At 34.9% G+C, this 20024-nt stretch overlaps 1 protein-coding gene across 1 annotated transcript in view; it reads right to left on the bottom strand.

The window, feature by feature from the left end:
* Adgrb3 (adhesion G protein-coupled receptor B3) overlaps positions 1-20024 on the bottom strand; it is a 708652-nt gene that overhangs the window by 450025 nt on the left and 238603 nt on the right. Inside the window, exon 3 of the mRNA XM_059281371.1 lies at positions 461-571. Coding sequence (XP_059137354.1) covers positions 461-571 — 111 coding nt within the window. The remainder of the gene's footprint in view (positions 1-460; positions 572-20024) is intronic.

The following is a 20024-nucleotide window of genomic DNA, read 5'->3' as shown; positions in this document are numbered from 1 at the left end:
ATATATTTTAACAATTAGGCAATATTTATAGATAATATAACATATGGAAGAGTATTTAATGTATCAAACTTTGTTACATTAAATTTCATCATCTGAGTCCTATTTAAATTATAGCTCATGAAAGTCTCAAATCAAATAATTCTTGAAAAAGTAACTTTATTGCTGTCCTTTAAGAGTGTAATGATGCATTTTAGTGGTTAATTAACATAAGGAAATAATAATATGTAAATCCTAAAGCATCCTATACCAAAAGCAAAGTAAGCCTTACACATTTTTTTTTTCTGTGTACTTTTCATTCATAGCTACTTTATTTATGGACTTTAACTGGTGACAAAAAAAATGGCTCAAAAAAAAAAATCAGCTCCAAAAACTGACAAATGTGCAGCAAAGGATCATGAAAACATGCAGTGGTTCCATTAAATTAACAACAATCAATAGAAAAATGTAACTAACGTATTACCAGTTTGTGCCATAAATTTAGCAGCGTCAGCTTGTTCCTGAGGGACCCTTTTTTCATGGACAGATCGAGGTCGCTGACTTTTAATTGTATGATCTCCCATCATTCCAAATTCTAAAGACAGAATAAAGGTATATGAAAGCCTGTGTGTAGACATTTCTCACAAATTACATTCCTGTCTCATGCAACATGTTCCTCCACAGACCTGGAAGTTATTGATGATAAATCCACAGTTCTAACTTGCCTAGTCTGATCTGCTTGGAATTTGTCTAAACTTAAGCTAGAAAGTCTGCATCATGAACAGCTTTTAAGAAACAAGAATAACAGCCAGTAAGTGATACATCCGATGGTAAGTCAACTCAAGTAACGGAACATATTGTACACTTCTCTTGATAATGTTCTGAAGCCACATAGCAGAAGAAAAAAAAATACAACCACACTATTAACTGTTGTTCCTCAAAGAATCCTGACTGGGTCTCTGCTGTCTCTGGTTAAACACTTGTCACCCCAACAAAGTTTCCAGTATCTTCAAAAGGAATGAACAACTCTGTAATCTAACTTTCTAAGGTGAGTATTCAGAGGATGGATTTTTTTTTTTTTCATCCAAAGGTGAGGTAGCCTTTGGTTTGACTCGAGGCTCTGGTAGGCTCAGCAATTCTGATTCTTCCCTGCCCTGACTTAACCAGTTCCACACTTTCTCTAACCACATGTAAAGCTATGTTTTCTTTTTAAAATTTTTGTTCAAACAAAAGAATCTAGGTTTTTGTTATTTAAATGTTCTGAAATAAAGCTACAAATAAAGACAAAAACATTATCTGTGCCTAACAGACAATTGGAACGGAAGTGTGGAGATGAAAATTATTCAATCCGTGGATCAGCTTCTGTGAAGTGCATTTACAAAATTTTCATGTGCTTAAGTGGATTATATCCTCAGGCCTCCGGGTTAGTGCTGTGCTCACTGAACTGTTAGAGTGATCTAGTAAAAACCAAGCCTAGCATATGGAATGCTAGACGGCTCTAACTCCTAACAGTCAGGTAGGGAAAGAAAATTCCTACCGAGAATGATATTGTGGTACTTGCTATTACATTACTGATCTCTAGATACTTAATACTCAAAAGTGGAGAGTGAAAATTTGACAAAAAGTTTTACTCCTGGGCCCTTTTCTCCTCAATTTTTAAATGGATTTCTGCTAAAATACAACTTATTTGCCATGTATTTTGTAAGCAGCAATTCTACCAACTCTTGTCTTTTGTGTAAGAAAAAAAAAAAAAGGCTAGCATGTTGTCTGTCCAATCAAAATCTCATCCAATTATGACCCCAGAAAGTCTTTTTAGGTCTTCCACTAAAAAATTCACATCCAGAGATATTTGAGAAGTCTAAATATGTGTCTCCTTTTGTCACTTTGGATAATATCCAAGGATAGAAAATGGAAATATTTATAAAATGTCAGTTTACTTGATAAAATAAAATCCATCACTATTTTTATATTCCTACCAACATCTTTCATTCATTCATTCATGTGTAAACTATGTGCTGTATCATTCTTCACTGAGCATAGAAGTACCTAATTACCACTACATTTGCTATTTATAAAATTTTACCTATAGTTATTCACTACTGTATATTTAAAACTGTTATGCAATTGAAATGTCACTGTATCTTCAATAGCAAACAAATATTAGTGGTTTTATTAACATTATACACCACATTTCAACTTAAAATTATAATTTAACTTGCATGGACTGCAAGTTTTAATCATTTTCCATATTTATTTCAGAGTATATCTACTCATAATACCATTAGGGGTTCTACTACCACACTTAGGTAGTTTGGACACAAGAACGTAAAAGGATGATAGAAAACGTTTATCCCATGTATACAACTTTGAAGTTACAGGGTAATGACAGAACCAATTTGATGGAAGACCATTGTTAATCTCAGTGGCAGTATGGCAATAGCCTGTAATCGACCTTCTGAGGAAATATTGCATCATTAAGGGAAGTATGTGATCCTGATGCTTAAGGTTATGGGTATTGCTAATTCACTAATAGGATAAGTTAAAGAGTATCACTAAATTTCTAACAATTTCACAAACACAAGTAAAAGTCAAATGTTTGTTTTTAAAAACCAAATTTAGGTTATTATCTTGCTTTTATAGCCAAGTAATTTCTATATCTCAAAAATATTTAAAATACAAATGATACTTCAGTCTTGAAGTTTAGCGACCATCTGTCATTAATATTTATTGATGAATGTATTATATCCTAATGAACATTAGTGTTGACGCTTCATCCTTGGTTATAATATCTAAGAAAATAAATCCTTCAAATATTTATAGATTGAATTACATCATACACAAACAAAAGTTTAAAGTGTAATTGGTGATTATTGTGGCAATACAATTTAACTAGCAAGTTTTTAAAGATAAGCATTGTGTTTTTGTTTTTGTAGTGAGGATCAAACCTAGGGTCTTAATATACATTAGACAAGCACTCTACCACTAAGCTATATCTGAAGCCAAAAATGACAATTAATATGTGGTCCTGTTATAGACAAATTACCTATAATATGAAAGATACATCACTGATTTCCTTTCTTAGAAGCCAAATGAACACCTATGGTGGAATTTAAAAATATTCTAGGCCTATTAATTAAGATTAAAGTGTCAAATTGAAAATGAAATATGCTGTTACCTAACCAGGTGTATTTCTATACAATATCTGCATTCCAACCTGTTACAAAATATAAACCTCTTTTGTTTAATTTTAATAAAAAACATTTTACAACAAATATTCCACATTTCATGATGGGTTATTTTCAAAACATTTATGTTGCCTTTCATTTCTTTGATGATGGCATTATCTTTGCTTCTAATGAAAATAAAGGCCAATCAGATCATTCAAATGTAAGAGACAAAGCTATTTCACTAGCGTGCTCTCACGTGGTCAATGTAGTTTGTAGTACTATGGTTTCTGGATAAAATAAATCTTCATGAATGGTTGATTCATATTCATACAGTCTGCATTGGCAAAGATAATATACTACATTAGTTACACAAGGAAAATAACCAAATAAAAAGATGCTCTGCTCTGGTGAAAGCAATGAAAAGCAAGCTGTGAAATCAAATGAAAAAGTACAGCATAATAGTGCATATATGCATATGGTACATGGCTTATGGAAACAGCGAGTTATTTCCTCTGTCTTTATGTTGATGGCATTGGTGAAGCGGTGGGTAAACAGCTGTTCATGTAGAAAGCCCAAAATGATTGAAGATGACTAGCAAGTTTTAGGGTTCTTCCCTCAGTCATTCACTGTGCTACTTGCTAAAAGCAGAAGTTTCTGAAAGTTAGATGGTGGAAAGAAAGGCCTTGAAAGTTGTTTTCCTTAAGTCTAGCCCTATGACTTGATTAAATATCAGATCCTTAGGAAACAAATGACTTTAGACATGACTTTTGATCCTTAATTATCAGTTATGGAAATTTTGTTGAGGGAGACACTCATGTGATTTAATTTATCGAAAAGTTAAAACACATCTCATTATTTTACTAATGTGTTTATTTTAAATATATGGACAATAAGATGACACTGGGTAGCAGGCATTAAAAGTATCATTTAATACACAGACTGGCTTCATAATTTGCAGACTTTCCTTTGCATTTCCACCACCGTCACCCTAATCCAGGCCATTGTTGCTTTTCACAAAACCCCAAGATTTATGCCCTGTTTATACACTGTTGGAACTCTACTACTTTTTGCCAGGGCATGGGGAGCTATAACCTTGTTCAAGACTGCCTCCAAGAGAAAGATCCACTCCTCCAGTAATGCCTGTAGTAAAGCCCCTCTAGAATTTCAATTTCAACAACAGCACCAGAAAGCACTTACACCTCAAAATATTAAGTTGTCTTTGTCTCCCTGAAATACTCATTTGCCTACAACCACCAACAGATCTGTGTTTTACCTATGTATATATAAGTATATATGTATATTACATACATATATACTTATATATTGTTTTTCCTATTACATACGAACTTCTATTTTCTCATTTTGTTCGTATGAGAAAGGATCTCATGTACCCCTGGCTGTCCTGGAACTTGCTATATAACATAGGATAAACTTGAACTTTACCGCTGAACAACATATTCACCCCCCGATAATGTATTTTTAAGTAACACAACTAAAAAACTTTAATGAGATTTTATTTCTCAAAATGTAACAGGAGAGAATATCAAATACATTGCCTGTTGGTAAATGAAAAAGGTCCACCATTTGGTTGACATAAGATAGTGGAGACAAGTAAATTCTGTTAAGAAGCCACCACATATTCTATGAAGCAAGTTGATAAGAGTTAATGTATTTTAGATTCACATTTCGGCTGCTGTATAATTTCTGAATTTGTCGTTGACTTTCATATTAATTGGAAAAATCGGGCACAATGATTCTGCATATAAAGACATTTTTCTGCATAATAAATTTGAAAAAATATGTAGACCCTAAAGAGAAAGTTAGACCACCACTATTAGAATATTTTCTTTTATTTCGGTGGTTTTCTAATTTTTCTAACTTTTTGAAATGTATGAAGACTTGATATTTGCATATTCTCACTTCACAAGCGTATGCTAAGTGCTCATATATCCAAACACTTTATGAAAAGGCAGAGGAGAAAGAGGCAAAGATTGACATTTTCACCATCAAAAGTGTCTCTAGAAGTAGCATGCATTATCAAAGGCTATAATTTTTTAAATTATATACACTATAATCTTAAATTGTACACACTAGCTAAGATGATCAAGAACACTTTAACAATATTTACCATTAATTATAAATATTTTAGTTTTCTAAAGAACAGAATCAATGACTACATGATGACTTCCAAAGAGCTCAAGAATTAAAGTGGCTTAATAAATTGATAGATATTGGAAAATATTTAAATGAAATAAAGAAGTTTTTAAAATTCCAGGAACCCAAGAAACTCATTAAATTTTAAGATGTCAATGGTTAGTCCTTGTTATACATTATTTTTAGGTTTCATTATCAAATTTATATGCCTGAAAATAGGGATAAAGATGTTCTTTCTCATACTAGTAAAACAGAATTTTACTTTGCCAAATACTCTAGCAGAAATTACTTTATTAGGTACCCAAGATGCTTCTACAAACAGATAAAGCATTAAATAATCAAGCATGTGACACTAGCATGCTCACAAGAGGGTTTAAGAGCATATATGGAGTGGAAAAGTTTCATAATTTATGTGATATTTTAGATATGTATGTATACATATGTATATATACACATTTGTAATAAAGCTATATATTTATCTTTATTTCAAACATTAATATTAAAATAACTTTATAAAACAATGTATTTCCATAGAACGTTTAAAATACATATTTGAAAACCACATGTTAATTATGTGCAAAGGCCACAGATAATTTGTGGCACATCCATACCATCATATCACCATTTTAATTCTTATTTAGTTACTGTTTTCTGGGAACATTTACCAAAAAGGACATATGGTTCCATGTTAGAAATCATCAATGTGCAAAATCACACAGGAAGCCGGGCGGTGGTGGCGCACGCCTTTAATCCCAGCACTCGGGAGGCAGAGCCAGGTGGATCTCTGTGAGTTCGAGGCCAGCCTAAGCTACCAAGTGAGTTCCAGGAAAGGCGCAAAACTACACAGAGAAACCCTGTCTCGAAAAACTAAAAAAAAAAAAAAAAAAATCACACAGGAATTTTTTGGTAAATATTTTGCATAAATTATCCAAGTGTATGGCCTTTTTGCATATTTTCATGCATGAACTACTTAATTATTGTAAATCAGTAACAGTGATTTTCTTTAAAAATATTTTTTATTGATTAGTAATGAGAAAAATAGATACATGAACACATACATAGTACATGCAATCCTACAATTCAATATAACTTCAATAGTAAAGCAGTAGTTGAATGTATTTCTTTCTTCATTTATGTCAGTATACCAGTGCTAAAATATGATGCTTTCTTCTTGCTTGTTCTAGTACATTTTGCTTCAGAAAAAAACCTCTTATTTTCATAAGCTTTGATATTAATGGGACCTGACAAGATCTCAGAGAATCTGAAATATAACTGAACTGAACAGTCTTTACATGAAATTATTTCTGCTTTTTCCAAGCTAGAACAGAGATGGGGTTCTTTCTGGCCAAGTTTCTGACAGGCAGAGGGGTCCTGTATGAAGGGGCTTCAAAGGGGGCCACAAGGGTATGACAGTGACAGACAGAGATTTGTCCCCTCATGCTTCACTGGAAACAAAGCAGCAAGACAAAACACAAAAGGGAATGAGGCAGATGTTGTCTGTGAAGCCAGATTTTCTTAAGGGAAACAGAAGTGATGAGGGAAGTTAAAGCTTTGGTTAGAGGACATAGGGATTTGAAGATAGTTTATTTTAGTCCATCCATAAGAGTGTTTGCCTGTGTGCATTTATGTGCACCATATGTCTTCAGTGTCTGTAGAGTCCAGAAGAAGGTGTTGGATTCCCCATGGACTATATTTTCAGACAGTTATAAGTTGCTATGTTGGCTCTGGGAACAAAAAGCCAGTCCTTTGCAACAGCAGCAAGTGTTTTAACCACTGAGCTATCGTTCTAGTCAGTGATGGAAACTGGGAGCAATCATGTGTTAAGGTTCTGTTGTACACCAAGTTAATAATTATTGATCATAAAGTTAAGAGGAGACATACAAAGAGTGTTCCTGGACATTAGGATGGTGGGGGAACCAGGTGGATAGAAAAGAAAACACCTATTGCTTTACTAGGAATTGTGAAATTAAGCTGTACCTGATAAAATGTGAAAGATTTTAAGAGATTTAAACAAGAGACAAAGATTCATGACTTAAATTTCAAATATGTACTTTAATTGACTAATGGAGAGTAGATAGGATAGAAAAAATTAGAGGTAGCCAAATTGCTAAGATGCTAGCAAACTTGTTGTATGAAACAGTGGTCGCGTGAGGGTGTGATTTGATAAGCAATCTGCTGAAAGCTCCTAAGTGTGAATAAGCAGGTAGATGGTTTCCCTTTTGAAAAATTACTCACACCACACCCATTTCCTGCAGATTGAGTCCTTCTTTGGACCTCTAAGTTCAAAGTGTCGGCAACCAAACCATCAGTACCCAAATGTTTCCAAGAATAGAATTTCACTTATGTTCATTTGTGCCTGTGTTCTGTGTGGGTGTGTGTGTATATATGCATATATATATGCATACACACACACACACACACACACACACACATATATATATATATATATATATATATATATATATATATATATATATACATATATATTTGTATGGGTGTGCTTGAACATGTGTGTAAATGTATGGAGATCAGAGGTTGATCTCAGAGGTCTTCCTCAATTGCTCTCTCCAGTATTTTTTGAGTCAGTTTCTCCTTGGTCTTAAACACGCTGATTAGCTTTGCTGGCTGCCTTTCCATACCCAGTAATCCTCCCATTTCCAGACTCAGCACTGGGCTTAGAGGTGCTGTTTTTGTGGGATTAGAGGCTTCTAAGTGTGCGCTGTGAATCTGCTCCAGGGTTCTCATGCTTGCTCATGAGAACTTTACTGACAGAACCAACAAAGACTTTCCATATAGAAGTCTATTACTTTTAAGGCAGTCTTAAGTTTGATATTTTGATAGGTCTTACTCTCATATACATTATGGTAATATGTATTTTCTTAGAAATTGTAATAAAATTATTCTTCTATAATTTTAAATTATAGCTCATATTATATGGAAGTTTAAAATGTGCCAAGTTATTTCTCACTTATTATTTTAACAGCAAGCCATAGAATAATTTGATTTAAAGCAATGTTACTACATTTAGGCTTACTGGAAATTTTATAAGCTATTTCATAAAAACATTACATTATTTAAAGGAATTATTTAATAGGACCTTCCATAAATAATTAATATATCATTTCATAAATTATTTTGATTTATTGTTATAACATTAATAGAAAATAAATGTTATTCAAATTTAAAATATTATATAAATGGTTGTTTGACCAACAAGTAAATATATAAGCCATAGGTAATAAATCAGATACTTTCTTTTTTACAGAAAATACTGGTACCTAGAGTTGCCAGGTCTCAAGGTTTGCTTTTATTCCTTGAAAGTGAGAGAGGTGTAATTCTCTCCTTTTTTAAAAAAAAATTAATTAATTTTTTTTCAATTATTTTACATTCTGACAGTTTCTCCTCTCTCTCCTCTCATCCACTCCTCCTCCATCTCTGTTCAGAAAGGGCCAGAACGACCACATGTTTCAACAAAGCATGGCACATCAAGTTGAGCCAGGTCCGAGCACTTCTCCCTGCATGAAGGCTGGACAAGGCAACACAGCATAGTAAATAAGTTCCCAAAAGCCAGCTCAAGCACCAAGGGTAGCTCCTGATCCTATTGCTAGGACCAATCTCTACAACTGTCACACACATGCAGAGGAGCTAGGTTGGTCTCAGGCAGGCTCCCTAGATGCCAGTCATGAGCTTCCACAGTGGGTTCCCCCTGGCTCGTACAATCTCTCCTCCTGAGAAAGAGGTTTTTCTGTCTTTGATGTATGGTTTTTTTTTTTGTTTGTTTGTTTGTTTTTTACCTTATTCATTATATTGGAGAAGAGATGCATTTTCGGAGGATTCAGAAATTATCAAGTAAGTGGTTCTGGTCACATCTCATTACCACCCTCATGTTTCTATCACTTACTGCAGAACAGTTATAAATACATGTTATACATATGCATGGCATACATTTACTAAAATAGATATCCTATATATACATGTTATATATACACATGACATACATTTACTAAAATAGATATCAGGCCCGACTTTCTTAATGAAAATGATTCTGAGACATAGTGTCTTTGGTGTCTAAGATAACAAGGACACTAACTCAGTGTTTCCTTAATCTTGTAGGTTACTTTTCAGGAACAAATAAAGATAGATGGTAAACAATCTCTGCGTTTTTCTAAGACATCAACTACTCTTACCATTAGTTAACATTCAGCCAAGGTGTCCTCCCTAAGCAAGGAACATAGCTAGCGAAGGCCAAGTTCTATACAGCAATCTAGGATGATGCCCATTCTCAAAGCAGTGGTTAACACAATGAAGAAAGTGAAGGCCACTTGAATTGGCATGTAGGCTAACTCTCAGTGTGGATGAGACTAGGAAATGGGCAACTTGGGAATGCAGCTCATGCTTCAGAATATGATGTCTGAAGTTGTTGAAAAAAAGGCAAGTTCTGGAAAACTCTCTATGTTCTAAAATCACTTTGTTCTGAAGTTTCAGACTGGACTTTGGGCCTTGAGTGCACGGACTACCTCCTCAGAACAAAAGTCCTTGCCCTAGTCTGATGGAAGGCCCTATAGATTTACGCACATGCCTTCATATATGTGACTGTTTTCAGTATGTAAAATGCTATTTGGTTGTTTCAAAACATCGTGTATCCAATCAATATTTAGGAGTTTTCTAGATCCATTTGCAAGTAATGATATATGATTTATCTTGCTTACAAAACCCCAGACGTCATAGTGTATACTGAAGTAAATATAGCAAGCATACTCATAAGCTTCTACATATTGGATGAAGTTTTTCCAGAAAGGAGTATTTTTCAAGGTTATTGAATGGATGGTATATATGAACATGAAATATACATCCACAAAACCCCAGATGAGACTCTAAATTCTGGAGATATGGTAGGAAATAAAAAAAGATATTTTATATGTGTGAAAGAGGCCTTGCAATTGCTCTTAGTCAGATATATAAGATTAAGAAACATATAAATATTAACTTTACAAGGTAGCCCTTCATAAAGATTGTAAGTTACCATACATATTCAGATTAATGACTTTTACTTAATGCTCTAGTTTATAGAGTGCTTCAATTTAGAGCTCAAGTAAATGACCACTTCAAAAATATCATTTGATGTCTTTGTTAAATAAATATTTAAACCATGGACATGGTATTCCTGTCATCACATTTTAATTTCCTATTTTTTTATTCATTTGATTTTAAGTGCTAACTTAGTCCCTGTGAATCTCATAAAAAACATTTTTTCTTTCACATTTCTTATTTTTATATAATTTAATTATTTTATTTCTGGAAACTATACATGGAATAAATATATTTTAATGCAGTTGGACATGATAGTATGTTGTTGTTAGTATTTTACTCTTTTGGGGAGTCCTGCCACCCAGCTCCCAAATAAATCTACACACAGAGGCTTATGCTTAATTATGAATACTCAATCTTAGCTTAGCTTAATTTCTAGTCAGCTTTTCTTAACTTAAATCATCCTGTCTACCTTTTGCCTCTGGGCTTTTCTCCATTCTCTTACTTTTGTAAATCTTACTCTTACTCTGTGGCTTACTGTATAGCTGGGTGGCTGGTCCCTGGAGTCCTCCTTCTTCTCTGGCTCCTAGATCTCCTCCATCTCTCTTTGATCCTTTATCTCTTTCTTCTCCCCTAGATTTCTCTCTCTCTCTCTCTATTCTCTCTGCCTGCCATTCCCTCCTGTCCTTTCTCCTGCCTTGCTACTGGTCAGTTCTTTATTAGACCATCAGGTGTTTTACACAGGCACAGTAACACAGCTTCACAGAATTAAACAAATACAACATAAACAAAAGTAAAACACCTTAAAATAACATTCTACTTCAGTGATACAGCTTTGTAATCTCAGTATTTGGAATGTTAGGTCAAGAGAATTCCAAATTTGAGGTCAGCCTGAGATGAACAGTTAGTTTAAAACCTGGTGGGGATATGTAGAAAGAAGGTATCTCAAACAAAACAAAACAACAATGAAGAGCAAATCTGTATTATTAGATATTCTGGAGATTGAGGAAGGCAGATAGGAAATTAAAAGTCAGCGTTGCAAAGTAATGAAGCTGTCTCCAAATAAAAAATAAAGCAAGGCTGGAGCTAATAGATCGATGGATGAGGGCCTACCTTACTTTTTGAGGCCATAGGTTCAACACCAGTCCCAAATAAAACACAATAGCTTGTATCTATTGATATGCAGATATAACTGTTTATCTAGAAATTTATGCCATCTATGTTTGTATATATACATGTTAACATATATTAAAGATAAATGTAAAATTTTTGCTACCAAAGAAAGAATCCTGAAGTACGTTTCCTCTGAGGAAGGATAGTTTGAATGTGATGGATAATTTCACAAATCTCTTTCAAGTATTTATCTGCTATGCTTTGCTACAAGAGGCATAGAAAAGGAAGGCATGCATTGCCATTTTCTTGGTGTGTTCGACAGTTACAGATGTTCAGCATCCCCGACTTAGTGATTCCATGCTGACTCCAGCTCTGCCCCACACTGGATGTATCATTCCTGCATTGTGGCCCCCTGGATCTGCATTTCCAACTCCTGGCTGTGCATTTGATCTTGTACATGAATATATAGTTGGAGATTTTAAATTATCTCTGACCTTACTCCTTTTTGGAAATTTAAAATGATTATATTTATTACATGCATTAAAAGTTAAACCTACTTTTAACATGCATGAGTTTCTCTTTAGCAAGCTTTTCTACTCTTTTATTTTTCTGTCTTGATGATTTCTTTGAAGTATAAAGGAATTTTGACTATATGTTCTCAAAGGAATCTTAATTTAGATGTTCAAAAATGGAATACTTATTGTTTCATATGCACAGGAGAATGCGTTTTTACCTTACCAACATCTGTATTCAGCATCTATGCCAACATAAACGAAGCCAGAAGTTTAGATGTGTTGTTCCTTCCTCTGCCTTGGCACTTATATGCCATTTATATCCACAAAATCATATCTTCACCCCATGTATCAGTACTTTAGACTGAACTATCAGATGTTCTGATTTCATTTTTCTTGAATCCATTTGGTTACTTATATTGATATCCCACTTCAACAATAGGGCTAGAAATAGAAGATCAAAAGTTATTTTTCCCATTTCACTGAACTTTGAAGACAATTCTACCTTGATTAGTTTTCCATGAAACTGTTTCTTGTTGAAAGCATTAAGAAGATATTGTTGAGAATTGAGTTCAGTACCTCCAACATGTTAAGTAAAACCCTACTCCATCCATCCTTCAAACAACTGCAGGCCTTGGATATTTCCTAGTACCCATGGAGTTGTGAAATGTTGCCAATATATGTCCAGGCATTCCTGTTCATTGAGCGTACATGACATGCGATGCTCCCTTGCAATTCCATGCCAAAACTTCAGCAGTGTGCCTGGAATATGCTCACCTTAAATAACTTTCCTTTGTTATTTGTTACTTTTCCTTTTTTCTTTGTTACTTTTATATTGTAGAGCTTCTGACTATCTCAAGTCTACGTTCATGCCAGCCTCTCTAGACCCATGAAAAATGTTCTTTAGGAAAAGTTCCTGGTTTCTGATTATTAAAGAATGCATATAAAAACAAAGAAAAATCTTTACTTTCTGTTTCTTTATCTGAACAATTCTTGTAATGGAAAACTTTCACAACACTATCCTTGGGTTTCACTTCCCACTCACCCAATAACATCAAGCAATGTGACTTTGGACTTTTTTCCTTAAATGAAACTCTTGAAAGTGAGTTACCTCTTAGAAACTGTCATGTTCATCTTGATCCCTTCAGCATTTGACACCCTCCTGCCTTTCCCTACCCCACAACCTTTCTTGCAAAGCTCACCTCCCATGGCTTGCAAAGAGGACAGACTTAATTCTCTTCCTCTTCATTCCCTCCTCTCCCCTCCCAGTGACTGTCATTGCCTAGGTACTCCATCCACTAAATAATGCGATGACTTTGGGTTCTGCTTGAACATTGCCTCCCTCAGAAATCCCACTCTACCTCAGCCAAATAAGATTTTTGAAGCACACAACTGTCTTTGATACTGAGAGGCCCACCACTCTCTTCCAAACTACCTACACTAAATATTTGCATATTCTGTATGCAAACTTAGCATTTATACAAACAAGCTAATTATTTCTCTTAGGACAGCTGCTTCTGTTGTATGCTTTAAATTTCTGCTTAACAAACTTTTCAGTTCCCAAAATAAACATTTGATGAATAAATAAGTAGAAGAGTAAAAATATGTCGAGCAGTATAGTATAGAAAACACCTCAGGCTTATCAAAACATCACATCACTATGGACTATTTGTGTATATATAGAAAGAAACTAGATCTTAATCAAAGCAACTAAAGACATAAATAAGATTGTTTGCCCAATAGAAGAGTAACAATTTTAATTTAGTTGAGGTTGCCACTTGAAGTAGATAGAGCTCATGGGGCCAGCTGAGAGAGCACTTAAGGTTATCCTGTGGAAGCGGTCAGTGGTGGTGAGCGCCTTTAATCCTAGCACTCAGGAGGCAGAGGCAGGTAGATCTCTGTGAGTTGGAGGCCAGCCTGGTCTACAGAGCTAGCTCCAGGACAGCCAAGGCTACACAGAGAAAACTTGTCTTGAAAAAGCAAAATAAATAAATAAATACATAAATACATAAATCATGAGGAAGAATATGGGAATGGTTGCAGAAAATCTTCAAAGTAAAAACGGAAAAGAAGAAGGATTCCTGCCTGTACTTTAAGAATTATATTAAAAATAGTGATACTTAAATATAAGGACATTTCTCTGTCTTTCAACTCTTCCCAACTCTTCTTACGTATTACATAAAATCTTCTCGCATTTTGTTAGAACTACTTAAAGTGGGGATTAAAGAAAAAGAGATTGGTTTCATGTTGAGACTGACTTGAGGCAATAACGTGAAATTCTCCAGAAGCAAAATACTAAGCAACAATAGAAAACAGAATACCTCCAGACTGGGCAGTGTTGCCAGGTAGGAATATATATCTGCTCCCTCAAAGACACTCCAGTAACTCAGAGGAACTTGAACTCCTCAGTCCCAATTCTAGAGCATTCCAAAAAATTTTTTTAAATTATGAAATTAAAGGTTACCTTAGAAGGCTGAAACATCAGTGAAAATCTTAGTGATCCAACGTGGTTAAGAGTTGGCATAAAATACCAGTTGGGGTATTTTATGAAGTTGGGGGGACTTCAATTGGTACTGCCCATTAACCATGACAGTAAAATCCTAATGATTTTTGCAGGTTTGGAAACTGGGTATGTAACAGAAGGATTAGAAATAAATCAACGAATATTCCAAATTATGCATGAGATACTAACTCTGATTATTCAATTATAATGAGCTTTACCATTAAGAAGTGAAAGAAATAATTATAATTAACTTTGGTAATGAGAAACTGTCTTCGTTTGGGTTATAACTCAAAAATTGCCTCAGATGTCATTTTTCTAGTTACTTATAATCTCTATTCAAATGTATACACTGAATATATTATTCCTTCTCATAAGTTTGAATACAGTTGGGATACATTGGTTTTAAGATAATTTATTGATTTTTTTTTTAAGTTTTGCCTGTTTAAGATTAAAAGAATAGAGGCAATATTAAATGTCAGCTATACTGACGCTCAAGTACTTGGTTACTTTTTTTTAATTTTGGTTTTTTGAGACAGGGTTTCTCTGTGTAGCTTTGGAGCCTGTCCTAGAACTCGCTCTGTAGACCAGACTGGCCTCAAACTCACAGAAATCCGCCTGCCTCTGCCTTCCAAGTACTGGGATTAAAGGTGTGCGCCGCCGCCGCCGCCGCCGCCGCCGCCGCCGCCGCCGCCACCGCCACCACCACCACCACCACCACCACCACCACCACCACCACCCAGCTTCAACAGGTTACATTTTCAAATGAATGTATGAAACAAAGAACTTGAAGACTACTTAGCATTTGGCTGTGGTCTCTATTTGGGGGCATATTGATAAATAAAATGTGTGTGAAGAAAGGCGCTGGGAGTAAGGACTGCCTCGAAAAGTGCAGCTCAGTGCCAGGCTGATTTCAGAAAGAATCTTGTAAGCCAAGAAGCAAAAGTGCTGTAGACAAGAAAGTCTGGTAAGAAATTAAGAACAAACTTAAATTATCAAACACTCAAAATATTGAATTATAAAGACTGGCATTATACAAATAGTTTCTTAATAGTTCTTAATAATTAAGAATTCATTATATTTGGCTAGAAGAAAGATAACCTAAATTAAATATAATTGTAACAGAAGGGTTAGAAATAAACTACATGGTTTATTAGGAAAGAGTTTTAAACATTAGCCAAATCTCTAAGAACTTTCTATTAGTGAAGCATAAAAAAGGAAAGTTTGTTCATAAAAAGGATTGAGTTTTTGATCTCTGCAAATTCGTATGCAGATGGCATGTGGGTAATGAATACCATAATAATCCCTAAGTGGATATCTCTCTGAATCCTGGAGTTGCTGAAATTCCTACATTTTAGCAACTCCATTTTCTACCAACTTGAAACTCCTGACATCCTTTCATGACTTACATTTTGAAAACTAGTCAATGGCTCATGCGTTCCACTATAACTACATTAGTCCAAAGCCCACTAATTTATCACGTGGACTGTTGCTCCTACCACCCCCATCAACAACATTATCTCTTACCTCTGTCATTAAGAGCACGATTTATTCTGCTTCAAGCCCGTTTGTCACATAGCAGGCAGGCAGGCAGATTTCTTTTAAACATAAAAGAGACTGTAGAAAGTCCCTGTGGAATTCTTGTTTGTATGGCTTTCTCAGTGTTTTAAGCACAATGCAAATCCTTCCCAGCCACACCAACAACCTTATTTTAGTTGCTTAAAATGTATGGCTCATATTTCCCTTGTGCTAATTGATTTCCTTAATTAGAAAATTAGTACTCATCCCATGGCTGACTCTTGTGATTCTAACTTAAGCTAAAGCATCACCTCCTTTAGTGACCCTGACTGATTATCAAATACAAACAATCCACTCTGTCATTCTCTAAGTTCCAATTATCAGTCTTTAGAAGAAATCCTTTTATTTTTCAATTCTGTCATTTTTATTGAAAAATTGTGCCACCTAATTGTACTCACTGTATTCTAGATAAGGTCCTCAGTTCTCCCCTCTGTTTCAAATGTTTTCTTTTATCGTGTCCAAATTAGCATTTAATTTACTGAACTCCTTAAATTGCAGTGGTTCTATACTTACTTTTTGGGGGGCGTTTTTCGAGACAGGATTTCTCTGTGTAGCTTTGCACCTTTCCTAGAACTCAGTTGGTAGCTCAGAGATCTGCCTAGCTCTGCCTCCCGAGTGCTGGGATTAAAGGCATGTGCCACCACTGCCCGGCATATACTTACTTTATATTTGTTTTACTTTTCCAAGTTTGTTTCTTCCTTTTTAAAAAAAAAAAAATAAACGGCATTTTATATTTAATTATGTGTACATATGTGTGGGTATTTGCACATGAGTGCAGTTGATCACAGACACCAGAAGAGGGCAGCAGATCCCCTTAACTGGAGTTATAGGTGGCTGTTATGTGCCATGTGGATGCTGGAAATGACCACAAACTTTTTATCAATGAAGTCATCTTGCCAGCCCAAAGATGCTTCCTCTCTACTCTTCTGTTGTTTGTTTATCCTTTCTGTATCATTTTTTTTGGTCTTCTACATTCTAAAAATGATTTTAAATTTATGTATTTTCCTAGTTCAAATTGTTTCTTTTTGTTTGTTTGTTTTGTTTTGTCTTCCTGTTCTGGGTATATTTTTAAAAGAACTTATATTTAATTTAAAAAATTATGTGTATACATGTGTCGGAATATGAACTGGAGCATGTGAGTGCAGTGCCAGAGGAATCCAGCGAGAGCATCAAAATACCAGGAACTGGAGTTACAGGACTTGTAAGTAACCTTAAGTGGGTGCTGGGACCCAAACTCTGGTATTCTACCTAAGCAGCATGCAGTCTTAACTGCTGCACCCTCTCCCCAGACCTTCTGAGTACATTGTTTTTTAGGGTGTATCTGCTGATTCTTCTGTATTTTAACTCATTTTCAAGATTAAGTACTTTGTCTTATGTAATTTTATTTCATTTAGTATCATCTTACACAGTATTCTCCCTACCATCTCAATAGATTTCTGTAAGACCTTACTGTTAAATTTACAAGTGTCCTTTCATGGCAATAAATTTCTTGATTTTGGATTATTAAATGATGAAAGCATAAGTTCACTCTGAAAACCTTAATGTTATGCCGTAATGCTTATTTTTTATTGATTTTCTTTGTTTGTTTACAAGAGGTCCTCCTGCTATTTAACTGGAATACTTTCCAGTCTGGTAGGCAGGGCAGTTTAGTGTTCTCTTCTTTATTAGTTGATATTAATATCATTTCTATTTTCTATATGGCAACATTGGGTTTTAAATAGTTTGTGTGACTTGTCCATCATCACACACTAATATGTGCTCTGTCTGAGAATTTAAAAAAAAAAAAAAAAGAAACAGCTGGGCGGTGGTGGAGCACGCCTTTAATCCCAGCACTTGGGAGGCAGAGCCAGGCGGATCTCTGTGAGTTCGAGGCCAGCCTGGACTACCAAGTGAGTTCCAGGAAAGGCCCAAAGCTACACAGAGAAACCCTGTCTCAAAAAAAAAAAAAAGAAAAAGAAAAAAGAAACAGAAAAAATTGTGTCTCATTGCTGTACAAGTCATAATCAATCTCACATTGTCATCAACAGGAAGTGGATCACTGACATACCCAAAGCTTAAAATTTTGCATAATTTCCTTCTATAAACTGATGCACAGCTGTGTATCATTTCCGTGGTGGAAAGACCCAAGAGTAATTAATACAGCCTCAGGTGAAAGTCTGTTCTGAGACCTTCCATCTCAGCTGTAGGTTCCTCCTAAATGTTTTTGTAGGTTTTTATGTCATCTGTCACGGAGAGGCGACTATGCTAAATGAAGAGTCTCACAATGTGAAGTGATATTAAGATGCTTTGCTGGTGAGTAATGTTTATAATTCGTCTTCCCCGTTGTGGCCACTATTGCCCACCAGATGCTTTTGTAGTTTTGCCTCAACCAGTGATAACTTTATTGAATATGAACAAGATAGCATTGCATTTCAAATGAAGTATTTGAAAGTGTGTGAGTACTGAGCTACCTTAGATTCATTTTGAAAGTAGCATAGAAATAAACAGACACACATAATATATTATACATGAATCCCTTATATCCATAAGCTATTTAGATGGAACTGGTGTTAATTCCAGTGTCCTTTGAGACCATAGTGGCTTTAAACTCTAATAACGAATGTAACTACCAGAGCAATACTGTTCTTTTTAGTAAATGCCTGAGAAAGAACTGAACTCCTCCAGCAGACAATCTGTTAATCACTTAATAAAGGTCACAAGTGAATCACATAAGAATTTAATTCTTCTATGTAACTGTACTCTATATTTTGCTCAAAGCCTAAGGTTTCAAGGAACAAGAATTTCCCATTACCACAAACAATAATTTGATCTCCAAAACAATCCTGGAAAAAATTCTTCAAGACATTAAGAAAAAAGGGGGGAAGGGAGGGGAGAGAGAAACACAAGCAACTGCCACATGATGGTTGACATTTTAGGATGACCTTTGTGTAGAATAAAAAGCCATTTTCCAAAAAGCCAAAATTCAAACTTTCCCAGAAACAAATTTGCAAATGAATAGATATTATGAGCTAAAAAAGGAATTACTGCCCTTGATTTTTTTTTTCCCCAACATTACTGAAATCAGTAAACTTAAGTGCCGGGATTACATACAGACACTCCATCCATTTTCCTGCCAATTCTACAACACGGTTAAACCTGGACTGACAACTCTGCATCTTCTTTTTAATCACAAAACCTTCCTTCAGAGCCTCTGTAAATACCGGTACCCAGACTGACTGTCTCAGTGAATTTAGTAATTCCAGCATTCAAATCAGGTCTGTGTCTCACTGTCTTAACCTCTGATGTTGCCCTCCGATTGCACACTGATGCTCCTGAAGATTATTCTATTTTTCCAGCAGCAGACTGTCTTAATACAAGATGATCAGGTCCATTTAGGACCTACCTTGAGACAGTTCAGTACATGTTATCAGGACACCCAGGACAAAGTTACCAGGAAAATAAATGGCTGTTCTAAATGAAACTCATACCTCACAGAAACATCAGTATACCTTGTCTGTTCTTAAGAGAGGGTTGCTACCTCCCTTTATGCTCTCATTTGCAATTGTATTGGTAGAAAGATACAACAATAACAATTGTTATTTCACTTGTATACACATGAATGTGCTGTTTTTATCTATTACATCTGCAAAATTTAAAAACAAAATCAAAGTTTCTAAGAGAAACATGGAAAATGTGAAGAACACATACATCCTATGCTTCTAAATTCTACATCATTTAGAGTCAAAATTATTCCAAACAACTTTTAAAATGCTAAGTTTTAAACTAGTCAATCATTCTCTTGAACACAATTAAAATACAGATGTGTCTGAAATATATGATTATTTATTACAGAAGTTTTCTGTACCAACAAATATGTAAGCAGCAACTAGTAATAATAAAATTAATAACTTTGTTTTCCAAGAGAGTTTAGGGGCTAAGGAAATGCTCTTGTGTTTTGATCACAAAAAATAACTAAAAACAAATATTCATCTTTTTGAGGCCATAAATAATGTTATA

Source organism: Peromyscus eremicus, chromosome 16_21 (genome assembly GCF_949786415.1).
Source record: "Peromyscus eremicus chromosome 16_21, PerEre_H2_v1, whole genome shotgun sequence".
Lineage (NCBI taxonomy): Eukaryota > Metazoa > Chordata > Mammalia > Rodentia > Cricetidae > Peromyscus > Peromyscus eremicus.
The sequence above is the reverse complement of the archived record's forward strand: the minus strand, read 5'-3'. Positions and strand labels throughout refer to the sequence as shown.